The 16,040-nt window shown below is 41.3% G+C and overlaps 1 protein-coding gene across 1 annotated transcript in view; it reads right to left on the reverse strand.

The window, feature by feature from the left end:
• The window catches only part of itga9 (integrin, alpha 9), a 40,652-nt gene continuing 24,612 nt past the window's right edge, over positions 1-16,040 (reverse strand). Inside the window, exons 16-28 of the mRNA XM_026354999.2 lie at positions 14,852-15,004; positions 13,881-13,957; positions 13,303-13,450; positions 10,102-10,188; positions 9,847-9,926; positions 9,523-9,606; positions 8,935-9,043; positions 8,701-8,808; positions 7,313-7,438; positions 7,082-7,201; positions 6,888-6,983; positions 4,075-4,194; positions 1-2,247 (exon numbers count right to left, since the gene is read on the reverse strand). Of these exons, the coding sequence (XP_026210784.1) occupies positions 2,149-2,247; positions 4,075-4,194; positions 6,888-6,983; positions 7,082-7,201; positions 7,313-7,438; positions 8,701-8,808; positions 8,935-9,043; positions 9,523-9,606; positions 9,847-9,926; positions 10,102-10,188; positions 13,303-13,450; positions 13,881-13,957; positions 14,852-15,004 (1,407 nt within the window). The 3' untranslated portion in view covers positions 1-2,148. The remainder of the gene's footprint in view (positions 2,248-4,074; positions 4,195-6,887; positions 6,984-7,081; positions 7,202-7,312; positions 7,439-8,700; positions 8,809-8,934; positions 9,044-9,522; positions 9,607-9,846; positions 9,927-10,101; positions 10,189-13,302; positions 13,451-13,880; positions 13,958-14,851; positions 15,005-16,040) is intronic.

The raw sequence follows: 16,040 nt of genomic DNA on the forward strand, positions 1-16,040 counted from the left end.
TGAAACTTCACTCTAAAGTTTATCAACAGATAAATATGCAGCTCAAACACGACTTTAAACATCAAACATACAGCACACTATACTGGAAATGCTATTCAGTGACAGTAGTATACTCAAGACAAAACTCCAAATGAAGGTGTGATTAACGGTGACAACATACATACAACATACAAAGAAAATATAACCATCACAGTTAGAATTTACCAAAAAATAAGTCAAGTGTTGGTTCCCCCGCATACAGGTGTAACATCAGTTTAACAGAGACGGAGGGATGATGTGAATGTGTGCAGCATATGCTGTCATGCCAGTGAAATTTAATGGTAAAATAAAGTGTATCAGATCAAACAAATATTCATACAGCACAATAGAGAGCCAAGCAATCATAGCGAACCATAAAGTGTCTCAAAATATAGTTTTTTGTTCTTTGGCATTGCACGTTTAAATCTGACTGTGGTCTACTGCGAAATTACCCAGAAGTCATGAGACTGCAGAATTTCTTCCTCACATACTGTTGATCTGTTTTAATACAATTCATCAACGCGGTAATTCTTCAAAACTAACATCAAAATGTATTTTTTGGAACAATATTTAAGTTTGTTCACAAATGAAACTTTTTCAATTATATAAACCAGTGAATTTTCTATCATCTATGAGGACTTTTAACATAATACTTCAACAATCTAGCCCAGCATTTAAAAGAAATTAAAAATAACAATTATTTGGGGTTAAATGAGGTAAACCCATGAGCTGTGGACTTTAATAGCGGCAGATTTTCAGGGTGCTGACATTCCTCTATGTTGACTTGAGTTCTTCCCATGAGCCCCAAAGAGCCTGTTTATGTGCAGTGATTGACTGCAGCACATTCCCGCCTATTCTTAGGGCATTACTCATGCTGTGGGGCCCTGTAAATGACTGCAGGTGGACTCCCATCGTGGAGAGTAATGTATCTTACATTTTACATTAAAAAGCCAATGCCTAACAACAGTAACATTAAATACAGTCTTCTTGGTCTGGAAAGCTTTGGGAAATAAATCATGGTGATCAGGTCTTATGCTATGTATAGGGAATAACTTCCTACAGCTTCAAATTCACATACATCACATCCAATTTTATCACCTACAAACAACTTGGTTAAAAGTCGGACCAGAACAAATGGAATGCTTATGTGAACGATGGCTTTTATGATTTAATTTACAACTCGTTCTCTGCATTTCTGGCATGGATAACAAAGGAAAGACTGCAAATAAAGTGGTAATAGAGAGCTCTACAGTGACATTGATTATCATATCTTGAAGTAGGCCCAATGACCTCAGAGGGCACGTTTCTTTTTTTTCTTTTTTTTTGACCTTTAGAACTTCTGAGACTCCTCTGACAAATAGTAGCAGATGACATGAGGACACAGCATTTTAATCATTGTTTGTGTGGGCGTAAAACATATATCTCTAGTTGATTATCTTCATGAGGGAGAGGAAGTCAGATGCGTAAAACAGATATTCATAAGCTGGAAATAGTAGAAAAGATACAATATTTCACTCCCAGGAAGAACTGAATATACAAACAACTCCAAACATGTACTATACAGGCCATATCTTTGACATACCAAGTAAAGGCCAAGGCATTCATTCTTATCAAACATCAGTGCTTTTAGGAAAACATACTGTAGATCCAGTATGTTTATAATGGCCTTTAAAACCCCAACTCTTCTCCAAGCCCAGTCTTATACAATATGGCTTAAAAAGTGTAGGTATAAAAATAAATTTGCTATGTAACACTGCCCTGAGGGTTATGTTGTCCACCAGTATTCATGCCGTCTCCACGTCCCAGGACGGATGTGGGTCTCCATCAACAGTCCTGCTCCCGTTGGCTGGGAGTTACCTCCTTTGAGATTAGCTGAATTCCACAGCAAGTGTCCTCTGGCATACCACTCTGTCACCTCAGAAGCTTGTTTCCTGGACCCCCACCCACAAAAAAATATCAAGTCTCCAAAAAATATGGAGAATATTCTTCTCTTCCACATATGGAAGACTGAAGGGCCTGGTGCCACTGGGGTGGCTGGGCCTGCAAGACCCCTTGCTATTGGGTCCTTCCTGACCCAATTCCTAATCTCTTTGGCTCCTCTGGGACCCCCCCCCCTGGCCACTGTAAGTCTCAGTGATTCTTTTCCATCCAGTCCCAGCTTTCATCACTGTCTTTCCTGTTCTTTTCAGCCTCAATGATCTCTCTGTAGCGCCGACGGAAGAAACCCATCTGTTAAAGAGCAAGGAGAACAACATTGCTAATGGTTGGTAAGGTGCATACTGTCTGAAAACTTGCAAAACACGACTTACTTCTACGTAATGCATAGTTGTGACTACTTGTTTATATCACTTGATATAACCTTTTACAGATATACTATATGACATTTGCAAATATGTCCCAGGTAATTACCACTCTCATGTCTGTTGTCAGCACATAATAAAGTTACAAAACATTGTGGTGTTACAGGAGGTTTTTTCCTGCACTGTTTCTTGTCCAGTATTTTATTTTGCCAAGCACATAACTCTCCATAAAACCACAACGCCTCATTTTTACATTTCTTTTTTCAATACAGATTAAACAAACACAAAATATATGAATTAATGAGCTTTATATGTGCTTTCAGATCAACCACCTTTAGCACGGGCCAAGCTCTTTCCTCATCTTGTTTAATAAAATAAAGGAACTGGCTTCACTATTCCAATACTTTTGGAGGGGAGTGTATGTTGGTGTTAGGTTCACCAAGGTTAGCATTAGTTCACTGTATTTTTTCAACTGCACAATGTCCTGCATAGGTTGGCTGTATTAAATATTTGTATTATGTATTGTATAATGTATTATAAATTAATAGTAAGTGTTGTGCATTTATAATGTAGATGTTTCAGTTTATAATTTATGTTGTCACTGCTTCCTTTAAAATCTTTATTTTACAGATGCTTTATGTTGATTTTTATTCTGTTTAAGGGAACAGTCCACTGTGTTTCAGGCCTTTAAAAAGCAGTTATATTTTGGACTCTAGTATCTGAACAATGCACTCATTGGTGCATTAAAGGGCACTCTGGCAACAAGTAATAATGCAAACCTTGCCTGCACTGTGATGGACTAAGGCTTTTAGTTAGAAATATATGTAAATTGAGATTCCTCCTGCAGTGAAATAAATGGATAAGGGTGGCTCACTATGAGGTAGGAAATCAATTTAGGACATTGTGACATGGTATGCTTTAGAAAAGGTCATGTAATCTTTAGAGTAAAGAATTTAATAGGCTAAACCACACAAAACCACCAGCATTGATGGAGGAATTTCAAGGATTTCCCTGGCAGAAAAGTGATGTTTCTTTAGCAATGTAATATGTCTTACTGTTTACATTCAATTAACCTATAATACGGATTTACCAGGTGTTATATAAGGTGATGTGAAAGGTTGGCAAGAGCAGATTCTTGGTGTGTTTCTAAACAGAGCAGCAATACTGGGATGCTGCCTCTCTCACTACGACTCCATTCATTTATCTGCATTTGAATCCTAAGGTTTATTGATACAAACCTGAACTCTCCTCAGGCATTTCCTGAAAAGAGCAATACAGGACATGTGCTGCTCTTGTAAGTGGGGTTTATTTTGGCAAGATCCGAGGACCTGGGGATCAGGGGGAAAAGTAACCCAGGACTAACATTCCTAGGTTTCGATGTGGTATTCCCGGTGGATAATGAAGCAATGAAAAAGAAAAGGAGTTCTGTGCTAACACGGCCTCTTTAGATTTGTCTTTCATGTGAGTGGTATGGTGCGAATTATTGTCCAGTCTGTGATTTGTCCTTTTCATGGTAATTAAAGGCTGAAAGCAAGCTCTCACCCCCACCTCTTCCCTGACCTCCAGCTGTCTCTGTACAACTGGAAACTGTGCTGATAACTAATCAGAGTTGGACACAGGATTCTGGCTGTGAAACACAAGTTTGTGACAAAAGCCTCATTTACAATTGGAGCTGGAAGAAATTACTAGGAAAAAACAAGCTGTATGTTCGGTGACACGTGAGCTGAAAATCTGTGTCCATGTGTTGGTGGTTTACCTTCCAGAGCAGCACAGCTAACAGCAAAAAGATGAGGATTCCCACCAGCAGACTGATGGCAATGATCCAGCCAACTACGTAACCCCTCGGCTCCTGACTGTGCAGGGCCTCAAACACCAGCTGAAACACAGCAACACTTCAGTCAGTCAGTGAGTCACACTCAAATACAACACACAGAAACACACAAACATATGCATTAAGTCATGCACGACTGATGATGCAACGTAGAGCAACAATAACAAGCAGACACATGAGATGATTCAAGAGGAGCTACATGTAAACCAAAAAGACCCACAGGAGGAAACTGGACAGAAATTTATTTTATATAGAATCAAATCATGTAACACAGTCAATGTAGATTCAAAATCAGGTTGTAAATACAGTAAATACATCAAGCAACATCAATGAAAAAAACTATTTTATATTGAATTTATAGAGATTCGTACTATTGACTGTGGGTTTTTGAGCACACCCAAAGGACACTGTACTGACCTTTGCCCCATTTGCAAAAGCCAGTGTCAACAACTCTTCGCAGCACAAATTGTGCTGGAAAACATGTGTTCACTCACATAGTGATCATTTTTCAGCCACAGTAGCAGCACAGTCCTGTCAGTGGCAATATCAGTCAGTCGGTGGGACGCTCAACCACTAAAAACTTTCACTAACATTCACGATCTCCACAGGATGACTCAATTGAAAAGTATTATAATATTACTTATATTCAAAGTAATATATCACCCACTCCCTTTTTCAATTTGGAGTGGATGCCTTATTAATGACTCCAGAGTCCAGACTGAGGCCGGGTTATCTCAGAGGGAGGCTAGGCAACTCTTTAAAAAAAAAGTCTGGAGCTATTTAGGTTGCTTCACATGACACGAGCAAAAACTGCCCTGGTGGATAATATGTCACTGTCGGCAAACTCTGTTCACTTAGCTAGAGTAAACTACTTTAAGAATCAACTAGAACAAAGGTAGTAGATTGTAGCTCGGTGTATATTGTACAAGTGCTTTGATTATTAATTGATATTTTATCAGTTGCCGCTGCTTTTATTCATGTAACAGTAAAATTATCTGAAAAAGTTCTACTGAAAGTTTTTTGATACTTGTGTACACGAATAATTTCCAGAACTATTGCTTCAATCACTTGACAGTGATTAATAGTGGTAAGACTTTAAAATGAAATATTGCATTACTGTGCACCACAGCTAAGCCTGCTTTAATGTCACCATTCAGGCCTTAAAGGGAAAAACGACGCACTCACTAAGATCATGAAATATGAAATAATGCAATAAATGATCTTATTAATTATCTTTAACAGAGACAGATAACTTGTGTTTTCCCAAATGTCACATAGTACTGTGTAACTTCTCACAGCAAACAATGCTGGGATAATTTCGAAACCGACTGTGGAACTTCACTTATCCAAAGTGCGGCGCTTCTCGGGCTTTGAACACAAATGTGGCATGAGACAGCAAATGTGAGCCAAGACAAAACCAACTGGACAAGTGAAGATTAATCTCCCTGTTGAACAGTTTCACACATTAACGCCTCCCTCTTTCTCCGAGCTCTGGAATCTAACTGTTGTTATGCATGCCGAAGTACTTGCATGAGCAAAAAAGATGAAAGCTGAACTGGTCGTTGCTCTCTGACTCTGACTTTCCCAATTTAACTTGTGCAATCGGTTAATTCTGGGAATGTATTCAACTCAGCTCTGTGATGCTAAGTTTGTAACTTGTGCATTTATAGCAAAAACAAATGGATTTAGCTGGGTCTGTTTATATTGGTGATAATAAATGATCTGCTGACAACCACAAGGCATGCAGTGAGCAATACAGGCAAGGACCACAAATTACAAATTACACTTGTAATTGGCACAGTGTGTCCTCTAGCCAGTGAGGATCCTGAGGGAAAAGGTAACTATGTTTACTAAAACTTAGAGTGGTAGTAGTCGCTGGAATGAGTACACTCACTAAGTGCTGAAAGAGTGGATTGGTACGGACATATTCACAGCAGGTTGGAATTTTCTGAGCATATCTGGAGCTCAGGGTCAGCAGGTCTGCAGCCTGGTCAGCACTGTAATCACTTCAGAGATCTCACTGTGAGCATGCTGGGTGCTCAATTTAATCATCAAGTCTGATCTGGTGGCCCATTCAATCACTCAGCAAGCAGCAGTGGGGGGGAGGGTCTGTCCTTGAGCACAGCTGAGGACCCTGAGAGAGAGAAGTGTTGCCGCCCTACCGTATACCTACAAAAGCCAGCTGTTCCCTGGGTTCACATCCTAAACGACCCGCAAAACTCAGTGAGCATCTGATCGGCCGCAGTACCACTGAGCAAGACACAACAGCAGTTCTGCTCTGTGACTATTTATGACCATTGTCAATTCGGTTGATTTAGACTGAGTGAAAGCAACCATGGTTTAAAGGTTCAGTTCACCCAAATTAGAAAAGCATATTTTCTCACAGTCGCTGTTTTCTTGTTTTAGCTAGAAAGTATATCCAGCACGTTGGGAAACTGTTGCCTAATAACGAACATTTAGCAGTCTAGACACACATGACAAATGTAAATGCAGCATAAACTCTCCATCACACTGTTTTTGTCTCCACAAACTCATGAGAAGAATATCATGCTCTGTTAGTGCTAAATGCTCCACTATGCTCATGGTTATCTGAACCAATGCTATAGAAAATGAAGAATAAAACCTAACTCATGGTACTCAATGGATACAGTGCAGTTAATTTGTGTCCTGTGATTAGTATTAAAAGTATTTGAATCAGTGTTGGTAGATGTTGCATTAACTGCTCAAGATGTACTCACAGAAATATCCTCTGGCTGTCCATTGGGCACCTCCACAGCCCTGTCATTTACCTGCACGCTGCCTCTTGTCACAAACTGGATGACAGAGGAACTATCCTGTGGGTTCAGAGAGGTTGGATAACTTTTATCAGAATTATTATCAAAGTAACATTAACCTTCAACTACGTTTAACTAACTTGTGACATGTTTCCTACCCTCTTAAGGATTTCAGTGTTGAGTAGAAGTTTTATATCTATGCTCAAAGCTTCTTCTTTTAGCTGTGGACCCAGACTGCAGGAGATTGACATGCATGCTCTTCCAGGACGGTCACAGTCCTATTGAAAAAGACAGAGAGTGTAGAGGGAAAGAATACACAGGAGAGAGAATGATGCATGAAAAACCGGTGTTCAACAGACCACAGAAAAAACAAACAAAACAAGACTTACCAAGACTTTACGGCCTGATTTGGTGAAAAAGGCAAATATGGAGTGGAAGATGCTCTCTTTGTCCTGGGGGACGGTGCATGGTGTTGGGTTCCTGTGAGGGGTGCAGTTCCCCCGACCATCGGCCACCTGGAACAGGACAGTGGAGGAAAAACATGTGTTTTTAATGTGATTTCAGATAAAATCCTATTTATACATCTGTATAACAGAGTCAACATAGGATGTGTGAAAGGATGTGGGGGGGAGCAGGAGGTTTGACATGTTTATGTTACAAAGACAAGTTTGAATTTGTATTTGACATAAAAAATGTGAACACAAGCACTTTCGTCACCTAAACTGGCCCAATCCCAGTATTGTTAAGGATTTTCAAGGCTCACAGGAACACTCTCCCCAACGCAAAGCTGGTACCCCGCCCAGGCAGATTTCCCATATGGAGTGATAGAGGGGTGTCTGTTTTACTGCCCACCCCCCAGGGGGCACTTCCCCTTTCCCCTCTACTCAGTCCAACCTGTAGCTCTGAAGGTAAAAATCTCCACCGGCCTCCCTCATTGTCTGCTTTTATTGCTGTGCTTTCTCATGTCCTGTGTTTCTGCTGCGAAAGCTGGTGTGAAGATTAATCGTCCACACTAGCTTTAACCTGGTGAAATCCCCCGCTAGCAGAATCTCTTACAGTAAATAATGAGGATTGAGGGATTTTGTGCAGAAAAACTAGAACATATGGAGCAACAGTCTGGAACTTGTATATCATGTCTGAACAAACGGAGGTCTGTATATAATGTAAGAAAATCTGGCTATAAAATATATGTGGAAGACTGGTTGGTGTGCCACCAGCTAGACACAGTGGTAACAGTTTTTATTATGTGTGGTTCCAAGTTGGGGATGGTACGGGGGCAGTAGCCAGCTCTGCAGGTGTCCTATTCCCATTTTCGTGCATGCTGTCTGATCCCCTGAAAGTGATTCCAGATGGGCTGCAGGAGGGTGGGATATAGTCAACCCCTTCTACCCATTGACAGTAAATACAATTAACAGCTTGAGCTACCTCATGATCTGAAATAAGAAATGCAAGGGGTAAGAAAACAGCTTAACCCAGTGAGAGTATTGCCTTTCTTTGTCTCAATGAGAAATGTTGTGAAACAAAACAGTTGACTAGTGTCAGTGCTTAAGTTTTGACTGGTCCATCGGTGCCTCACACCAGTGCCATGACAAAAAGTGCTACAGTTTAAGTGAAAGCCTATGGTGGATACAAGCCCCCGTCCCACAAAGAGTAGCAGGTTCTGAAAGGCTTGAACTGCATACAGAAATGAAAAATGTGGCTGCCTGCAGGTGAAAAAACTAATAAATAAGGATTTGGACTGTTTAAATAATGTAGATAGACTGCTGCTGGAATTCACCTGTGTTTCAATGATGTGGAACATGTCAGCTCCGCTGCCAGCCAGACGGTTGGGTATCCTGATGTCCACAGTTGAGCCAGGGAGCCTGCTGGGCCCCTTGTTTATGGCCTGGAACCACATCACACAGTCAGAGGGAAAGATGGAGACAATGTAAATGAGTAGGGAACATACAGTATAAGGCAACATGTTAAAATAGTGAAACTGCCTATATACGCCACTTTATGTTTACAGCACCTGGAAAGTGAGATTGAGCGGCTGAAAGTTGCACTCCATGTCTTCCAACTGAACGAAGCGCGAGTCATCGATTGAGTTTCCATACACAAAAGAGGTTGGTGTCACCACACTGCAGATATTTGTGTTCAGGTAGAGACATAAGAGACGCATTAACACACAAAAAACTATTTATTTAAAGGCCCACATAGACAGCATTAGAAACGAGCTCCATAAAAATCTCTGGCTTCAGTCGTGTTATTAGCCGGACAGCAGGGTTTTCTTTAGCAGTGGAGATATGAGGCAGATGTGTCCAGTTTTGCTCTGAAGCCTCCCTTCATATTAAAGACAGCTCAGCACAGCACTCTTATCAGATGTCAGAGTTCTGGCAGATTCGAGCTGTTTTACATCTCTCTCCCTTCTCCATGAAGCAGAGCTGTGTGACAGCACTCGGAGATAAGGTTTTTCAACTTGATATGCTCCGTACTGACAAAGCACTCCCTCTCCTCCCAAAAACCATCAGACGGATAGCCAAGTTCAAGGCACATAAACTCGGCTTGTCAAAGTAGTATTAGGACACTGGCATTGATGTTTGTGTGTGTCTTGTCTTACCCAGTAATAACTGTGTCAGTCTCATGAACCAGTGCGATGGACAGATCCAAACTGTTGTCAGAGAGTTTGTGCTCAGGATTGGCGCTGCAACAAACATGGAACAATGGTGTTATTCAGTTCTTATGTAAATCATTTGGGAACTGTATGCAGGATTTAATTCCACAAACACCAAATGAAAAAAAAAAAAAAGAGTTACAGGGCACACAGTAGGGAAACAAATCAGCGTTTTAATTTAGAGAAAATTACAAAAATAATGACAAAATGGAAAAAAACAACATATTTTTAACTGTACATTTCCCCTTAAATGTGACATTTGGTTCTTACCTTTTAGCTTGAACTAAGAACTGCAACGTATCACTTTCACCAGAAACCTGACTTGTGTCGAAAATCACTGCAAAGTGATACTGAAGACAAAAAGAAACAGAATAAAGCATGCAGTTACTGACTGTATGTTTCAAAATTAAACCGTTTTTCCATGTGATACGGCGAGTTTGCATTCTGCTTTATTGAGAGAATTGTGCTGTAGATATGATGCATGCAGTTTGGACATTGAGACATTGCTTTCTTGCTTTGAGCTACCTTGGTCTGTGCTCTCATGAAGGGAAATCCCACGCTGCATTTGAGGAAGTCCAACTCAACAAGTTCACAGGAGATACCCTTCTCTTCCTGCAAAAAGACAGAGAGTAAGAGGGCTTGATAAAGACAGACAGGCTGGAGACAGAGTGGGTGACACACATGGAGACACAAGGAGGAAGACGTAGTAGACAAGAGACTGGCTGCAATGGGGAATAACCACATTTGATAAGTTAAAAGACAGATAGCATTACCGATGACTTAGTATAGTAAAATAAATGCAAATACAGTATCGTCTCCTGCAGCTTTGAAAACACACATACCTGCCAACACATACAGCACGATCAAAGATTCTTGTTAGAAACAGACTCCTGTATGTACAACAATAGCTTCTCAAATCACATTGAAGTTCCAAATTAGGTTAGATGAAGAATGCACAAAGCAGCGATGGCACACACACACACACACACACACAGCGGGTGGGTAATTGGACAACCTCCAGGCTGTATGTTTGGAAGCTTGTCTAAACAATATGGAGCTTCACCGGCTGCGCTGTGTAAACACTTATGCCTTGACCCTATGAGGAGTAAGAATTCTTTTAGCGAGAGTTCACTGAAAGGCTGTCGTATGAGCTTGTGTGGTGGGAGCATAGAAGAGATACCTACAATGAAAAAGAGACGGACTAGTGCTCCTGGGTCATTTAGCACCGGGCTTAAGGAAAGTCATACCAAATGTCTGCTCTCCTGGGCTCAGGCCCAGTACGAGCCTGTGTTTGTAACATGCTTCCAAATGTGATAAAGAAATTAGGTGTGAATGTTGCCTGTGCTGACATATTTAAAGGTAGACGTCCATTCGTGGTGTCAGCCGCACTCCCATTCCCCTTATTCAGCAGATTCCCAGTGTCGGTACAAAGTGTAGTTGTGCCCTCCATCTTCATTAAGTCATCTTAAATAAGCAGCATCGCTCTTTCCATGGAGACAACAGCTAGCTCTGTAGTGGGGGTGGGGACCCCAGCACAACTGGCAATGATGGAATTTCCTCTATTTCCTGTATTCCTTCATGCTGCTGTGCAAACACCGCCTGTCCCTTGGGGCTGGGCAGGATTGGGGAAGTCGGCCTGTTTACCCATCACCCACCTGGCAGCCCTTGAGAGAGAGCAGAGCACTCAGACACACGGCGCGTTGAGCCTCCACGGGGAGAGCAGCGACAAAGTCTGTTTGTTCAGCACTTCTTCACTTTCTTTCTCTTGCTTACTTTCTCTGGTCGTTCCCTGTCAGGAACAAATACACAGCGAGATGGGGCTGCCATTTGTGAAATAAATATCACTGAGATAGTTTACACTGCTTTAGTGTCAGTTGAACCATCTACTGGAGTAGTACATCAGTGTGGATGACAACACACAGGAGGCTCATTTTCTGCATGCTTTGCGAGTCCCTTTATGTCTCCATCTACTTTGCTATTTGTACATTTGGCTTTACTTTGGCCTAGCTTTTCCAAATCAATGTCATCACCTAATTTATACTCTCCACATAGGTATGAGGACTAAGATCTACCTTAGGCCTTCTAAGCATGTGCGAAGCTGCATTTCACCGCCAAGAAAATCAGTGATTCATGTATTCTTTCAGTAGTTGCAAAGGTCCACTGAAATTCACAACTTCACACATTTCTCAAACTATTACACCCCCAGAAATCACAAAGTTGCCGAATACCAAACAGTAATTTACTGCAAGTCCTGCATTCAAACTTTAAAAAACTGTCACCAGAAATAAAATGGCACAAAACATCTGCCACAGCCGTGACCTTCGAGGAAAAAAAATGGCTCTAATCGACTACTCAAACATTTTCAGAGATAACAAAAGAAAACACAGAAGCCAGTGCAGCAGTCTCTGAGTCACATGGGATTGAAGGCAGTGCTCCTGAAACCAATACACCTCCACAGCTTTCTGACAGCTTGTGTTGCAAGAACAACAGAGCGATAGCACATCCCACTCCGAAATATGAGGGGAGGACAAGTTCATGCTTCGCCCACGGGAGAAAAGAAAACTCGGGGAGGATCTGACCTTAACTTTGCGAAAACGGGGTCACATCGTCACCTCAGCCTTCTCCAGAAGTAATTAGAAATGTCTCAAAGAGCATATGGCAGTAAATTTGCTCAGTGGCCTCTTTCTCTTCCCCTCATCCTGTTCGCTTCCTGTTCCCTTTGTGCAGCAGCCCACCCTGACTTATCAGGTTCCTGGACAAAAAGAGGCTCTGTGGCTGCTGGTAACCTGATACCTAATGTCAGTCTGCTTGATTAGATTAGCTATGAAACTCAAACTGAATCAGTGCTTTTCTAATATTCGCCCGCAGCATGTATTCTATTTTAATTCAATTTCAGCCTTTGGGGGTTTTTAAATCATGTCACAGGTTTGACGCTTGACAGAGATGGTCTCCATCACGGAGGTGCAAAACGTTATGAGGGGAAAAGCAGAGGTAGAGATGACCTCTGTGAAATCAATTTCACTTAGAGCGTGGTCCTCAGAAAAAATCCCTAAGGTTTAATGTGGGATAGCAGTAGGTAGATATTCCTTTAACAGAATGCTGAGTGAGATGACCACATCTGATCAGTATTTTCTTAAGGGTCAGTCATCATCCAGTTCACAAACCTTTATTTACCCAATTTAAAATGGCCCTGTGAGAATGTTTTACATGAACAGTGCCATCTGAACAGTATGTGAAACAAGCTTGATGGAATATGATTGTTCTCAAGGACATAGCTCATATCTTTCTGACAAGGTGTGTCTGTTTCCAGTGAGTTAGAGATGCATATGACAGTTTGGCCAGAGGAGCTGCCCTCTGAGACAGGACAGCTGTTGCTCATCTCCTACAGTATTCCTCATTCTTTCATCTGCAGGGCAGCCTACACAGCTCAGACCAAGCTTTAAGTTCATCTCGCAGGTCTGTCTTTTTGTACGCTTCACTGTTTAGACTGCGCTCCTGACATGTAATCAGTCTTTTTAAATAAACTACCTCTGAGAAAATGTACATCTCAGTGACAAATTAATGATATTCAACTGATACGTATGTGAAAAATACGTCTTTGTGTACCGTCTCAACTTCTGCTTCACTTGTACTTCACTGCAGCAAAACAACAATCAATCAGATGTCAGAAATAAACATGTGCGGCAGACTAAATAAATAGCAGATACTTCAAGAACCACAACAGACCTTCTGCCAGAAGTTGATGTAGAAAACTTCTCTGGAGAAGTTGAAGTAGATGTTGGTGTCGTAGGCATCGTCTCCAGCATTAGAGATGGTCAGATTTAAAGAGACGTTCTTGACTCCACCGAGGGCCAAATGGGGCTTGACGTGCAACCTAATGGGAACAAAGTGATTAAACAAACTTCATATGGGATTTGCAGAATGTCACAGCAGAAACAGGAAGCAAAGATTTATATTAACAAGTGATCTAAGTTTGTTTGATTTGGAAATTTTTACTTCAAACTGTAAGTAAACAAGGAGAAGTGCCGTTAAAACAGACTGTTGGGGTAACACAAATAATATGTGTAAAAGATGACTGCTGGTTACCATGACAAACATAAACTGTCACTATGCTGAACAGGGAGCAGAAGGAAGGGAACTCCCTAAGTATGGAAAACATATGGATATCCTCCAAGCATGCGTCATGGTTCCCCTACCCACACCCACATGGCCTATGACGTCAGCTTGCTTCAACAGAACTGCTACAAATGTCTAACACAGAGAACGGATGCAAACCGTGAAGTCAACGTTTGTTTTTTTTTTACCCTGAAAGCAACAGTTTCCCATGAAGCCTCAGGTCTGCAGCACAGTCGTCCGACAGGCAGTTTTTCTCAAACCAAGTCTGAAGAGGAAAGAGCAAAGTACACAGTTCATATGACCTCATCCTGTCCAAGCACTCAACACAGTGACTCTATATTCAGACTAGAGGGCAGTGTTGTGTTGTTGTTCTTGGCGCAATCCAGCAGCCGTTTCATCCAGGAAGGCCCCAAATCTTTATTCTGTCTGATCTCTCTTTTAATTAGTCACAGGACACAGGATAGTCTTTGGTTTAAATCATGAAAGGAAACTTAAGTCAAGCAGTAAAGCTGTACGTAACGCTGCAGAGACTCAGATAAACAGATTCTGTAGGTGCTGAAGGATGCAAATCATCAAGTGCAGACAGTGGGGAAACACATATGGGGCAGGTTAGAGGTGGCTGCAAAAAAAAAAAATAAATGAATCAGTGTTTTTGGATTCCACTCAAGAAAAGCTAACACTGGCAAGAATAAGCTGATAACCAACACCAAACCATTATAGCCTCAATTGAAGCCATTTCCTTCATTCCTTCTGTGGAAGACGGACTGCTTATGTCAGGCGTGCAGAGAGTTTTATTTTCAGTGCAATCAGTTGAGGAAATTGACTCTAACAGAAAGTGAACTGGCAGAAAATAAAACAAACACCGCTGCAAGTCATATGACCTTACTACATCGTACTATTTAACAGCATTTGAGTGAATGAAAGAGTGACACGCTCTCTCTGATTGGAAGGACATACTCTGTTATGTACCTACAGTAATATTGAGGCTAGAATAATACCAATAAAAAAGTGGTGAGTGATATTAATGATCTCAGAGAGACTCTCAGAGGTTTCATTTACTCTCAAATCCAACTCCTAATATTTATTTACTCATAACATTATTTTTCAACCATCTTTTTTTTCCCATGAAATGGTGATGGTGGATTCATCTTTGTTTTACCTCATTCCTCACTGCAATCGTGTTTCCTTTCCTCCATCGGAGCACCGGAGTGAGTGCGGGCAGGTCTCGCTCCTGGTGTCCAGTCAGCACATGCTTCCCCAGGCTGTAGGCAACCTCGAACGTGATGGCTGTGAATACGTCCTTCACATCTTTCTGCAGAGAGCATAAACAACATGGCCATTGCAAAGAATTTGTCCCACCACACAGACACATAACTATTAAAATAAATTTCAACCTCAAAGCGCTGTCATGTAACACTGTTAGTGATTATAGTAATTTAACATCTTTCTCCTATTAACGCCTGGCACAAAAACTAATTATGCTGCAGATTATTGGATGGATGTGATGTTATCGCTGTAGACACTAAACCCAACATCCACAGAGATGTAAGTATACAGATATACCACAAAATCATCTTAATTGGTTTAAATGAATGGGTGACAACTTTCTCATTAATTTCTTTTTTTTTTTTTTTTTGTTATTTTGCTGAAAGTAATTATAAACGGACCACCGCTGAAAGGTTACGGTAAAGTGAATGTACTGGCACCGCCTCTGACAGCTATCTTTGAGTTTCTGGCAGCTCCGCCTGAGACCACAAAAGACGTGTTTGATCTGGCATCAGGTTTGGAAACAATACAGACAGAATAAAAACAGAGCTGATCGTGATCAAGCGTACATGGGAAAAACAGTGATGATGACTGATGCTGATTTTTCATCTCCTCAGTCTATTATAGCTATACTCAGCTCTTTGAATGTCATTTGGTGGGTCTGGCTCTGGTTCCAGTATCTAAATGCTGCATTAAAAACACGCAAACGCTTTGTAGGCAACCTGTGTTCCTTTGCCCAGCCAAACCCACAATGTAAATACAAAGGGCTTTCCTGTGTTTTCCGGTGATCACATAGGCCACTTGTTCTTTTGTTCTTTCTCTCATTTGTCCATTATCAGAGCATTTTTCCATCGCTCACCCACCCATCCTCTTTTTCCTCGGTCAGGCGCAGAGCCATTCGGGGCTTTGAACCTCATCAGTGAGGAACCCACCCAACTCATCAACAGCTAGAGAGTTACAGCAGGAAAGAACAAATGTCGGTGCGTGACATGAATTCATTCGGGAAACGGTGGTAAAATAAAGAAGCAGCTGTGTCAGCTGTGTGAGGTTCTGTTATTATCTGGTTAGCTCTATAGCTGAAA

This window comes from Anabas testudineus, chromosome 15, assembly GCF_900324465.2.
Source record: "Anabas testudineus chromosome 15, fAnaTes1.2, whole genome shotgun sequence".
Classification (NCBI taxonomy): Eukaryota; Metazoa; Chordata; class Actinopteri; order Anabantiformes; family Anabantidae; genus Anabas; species Anabas testudineus.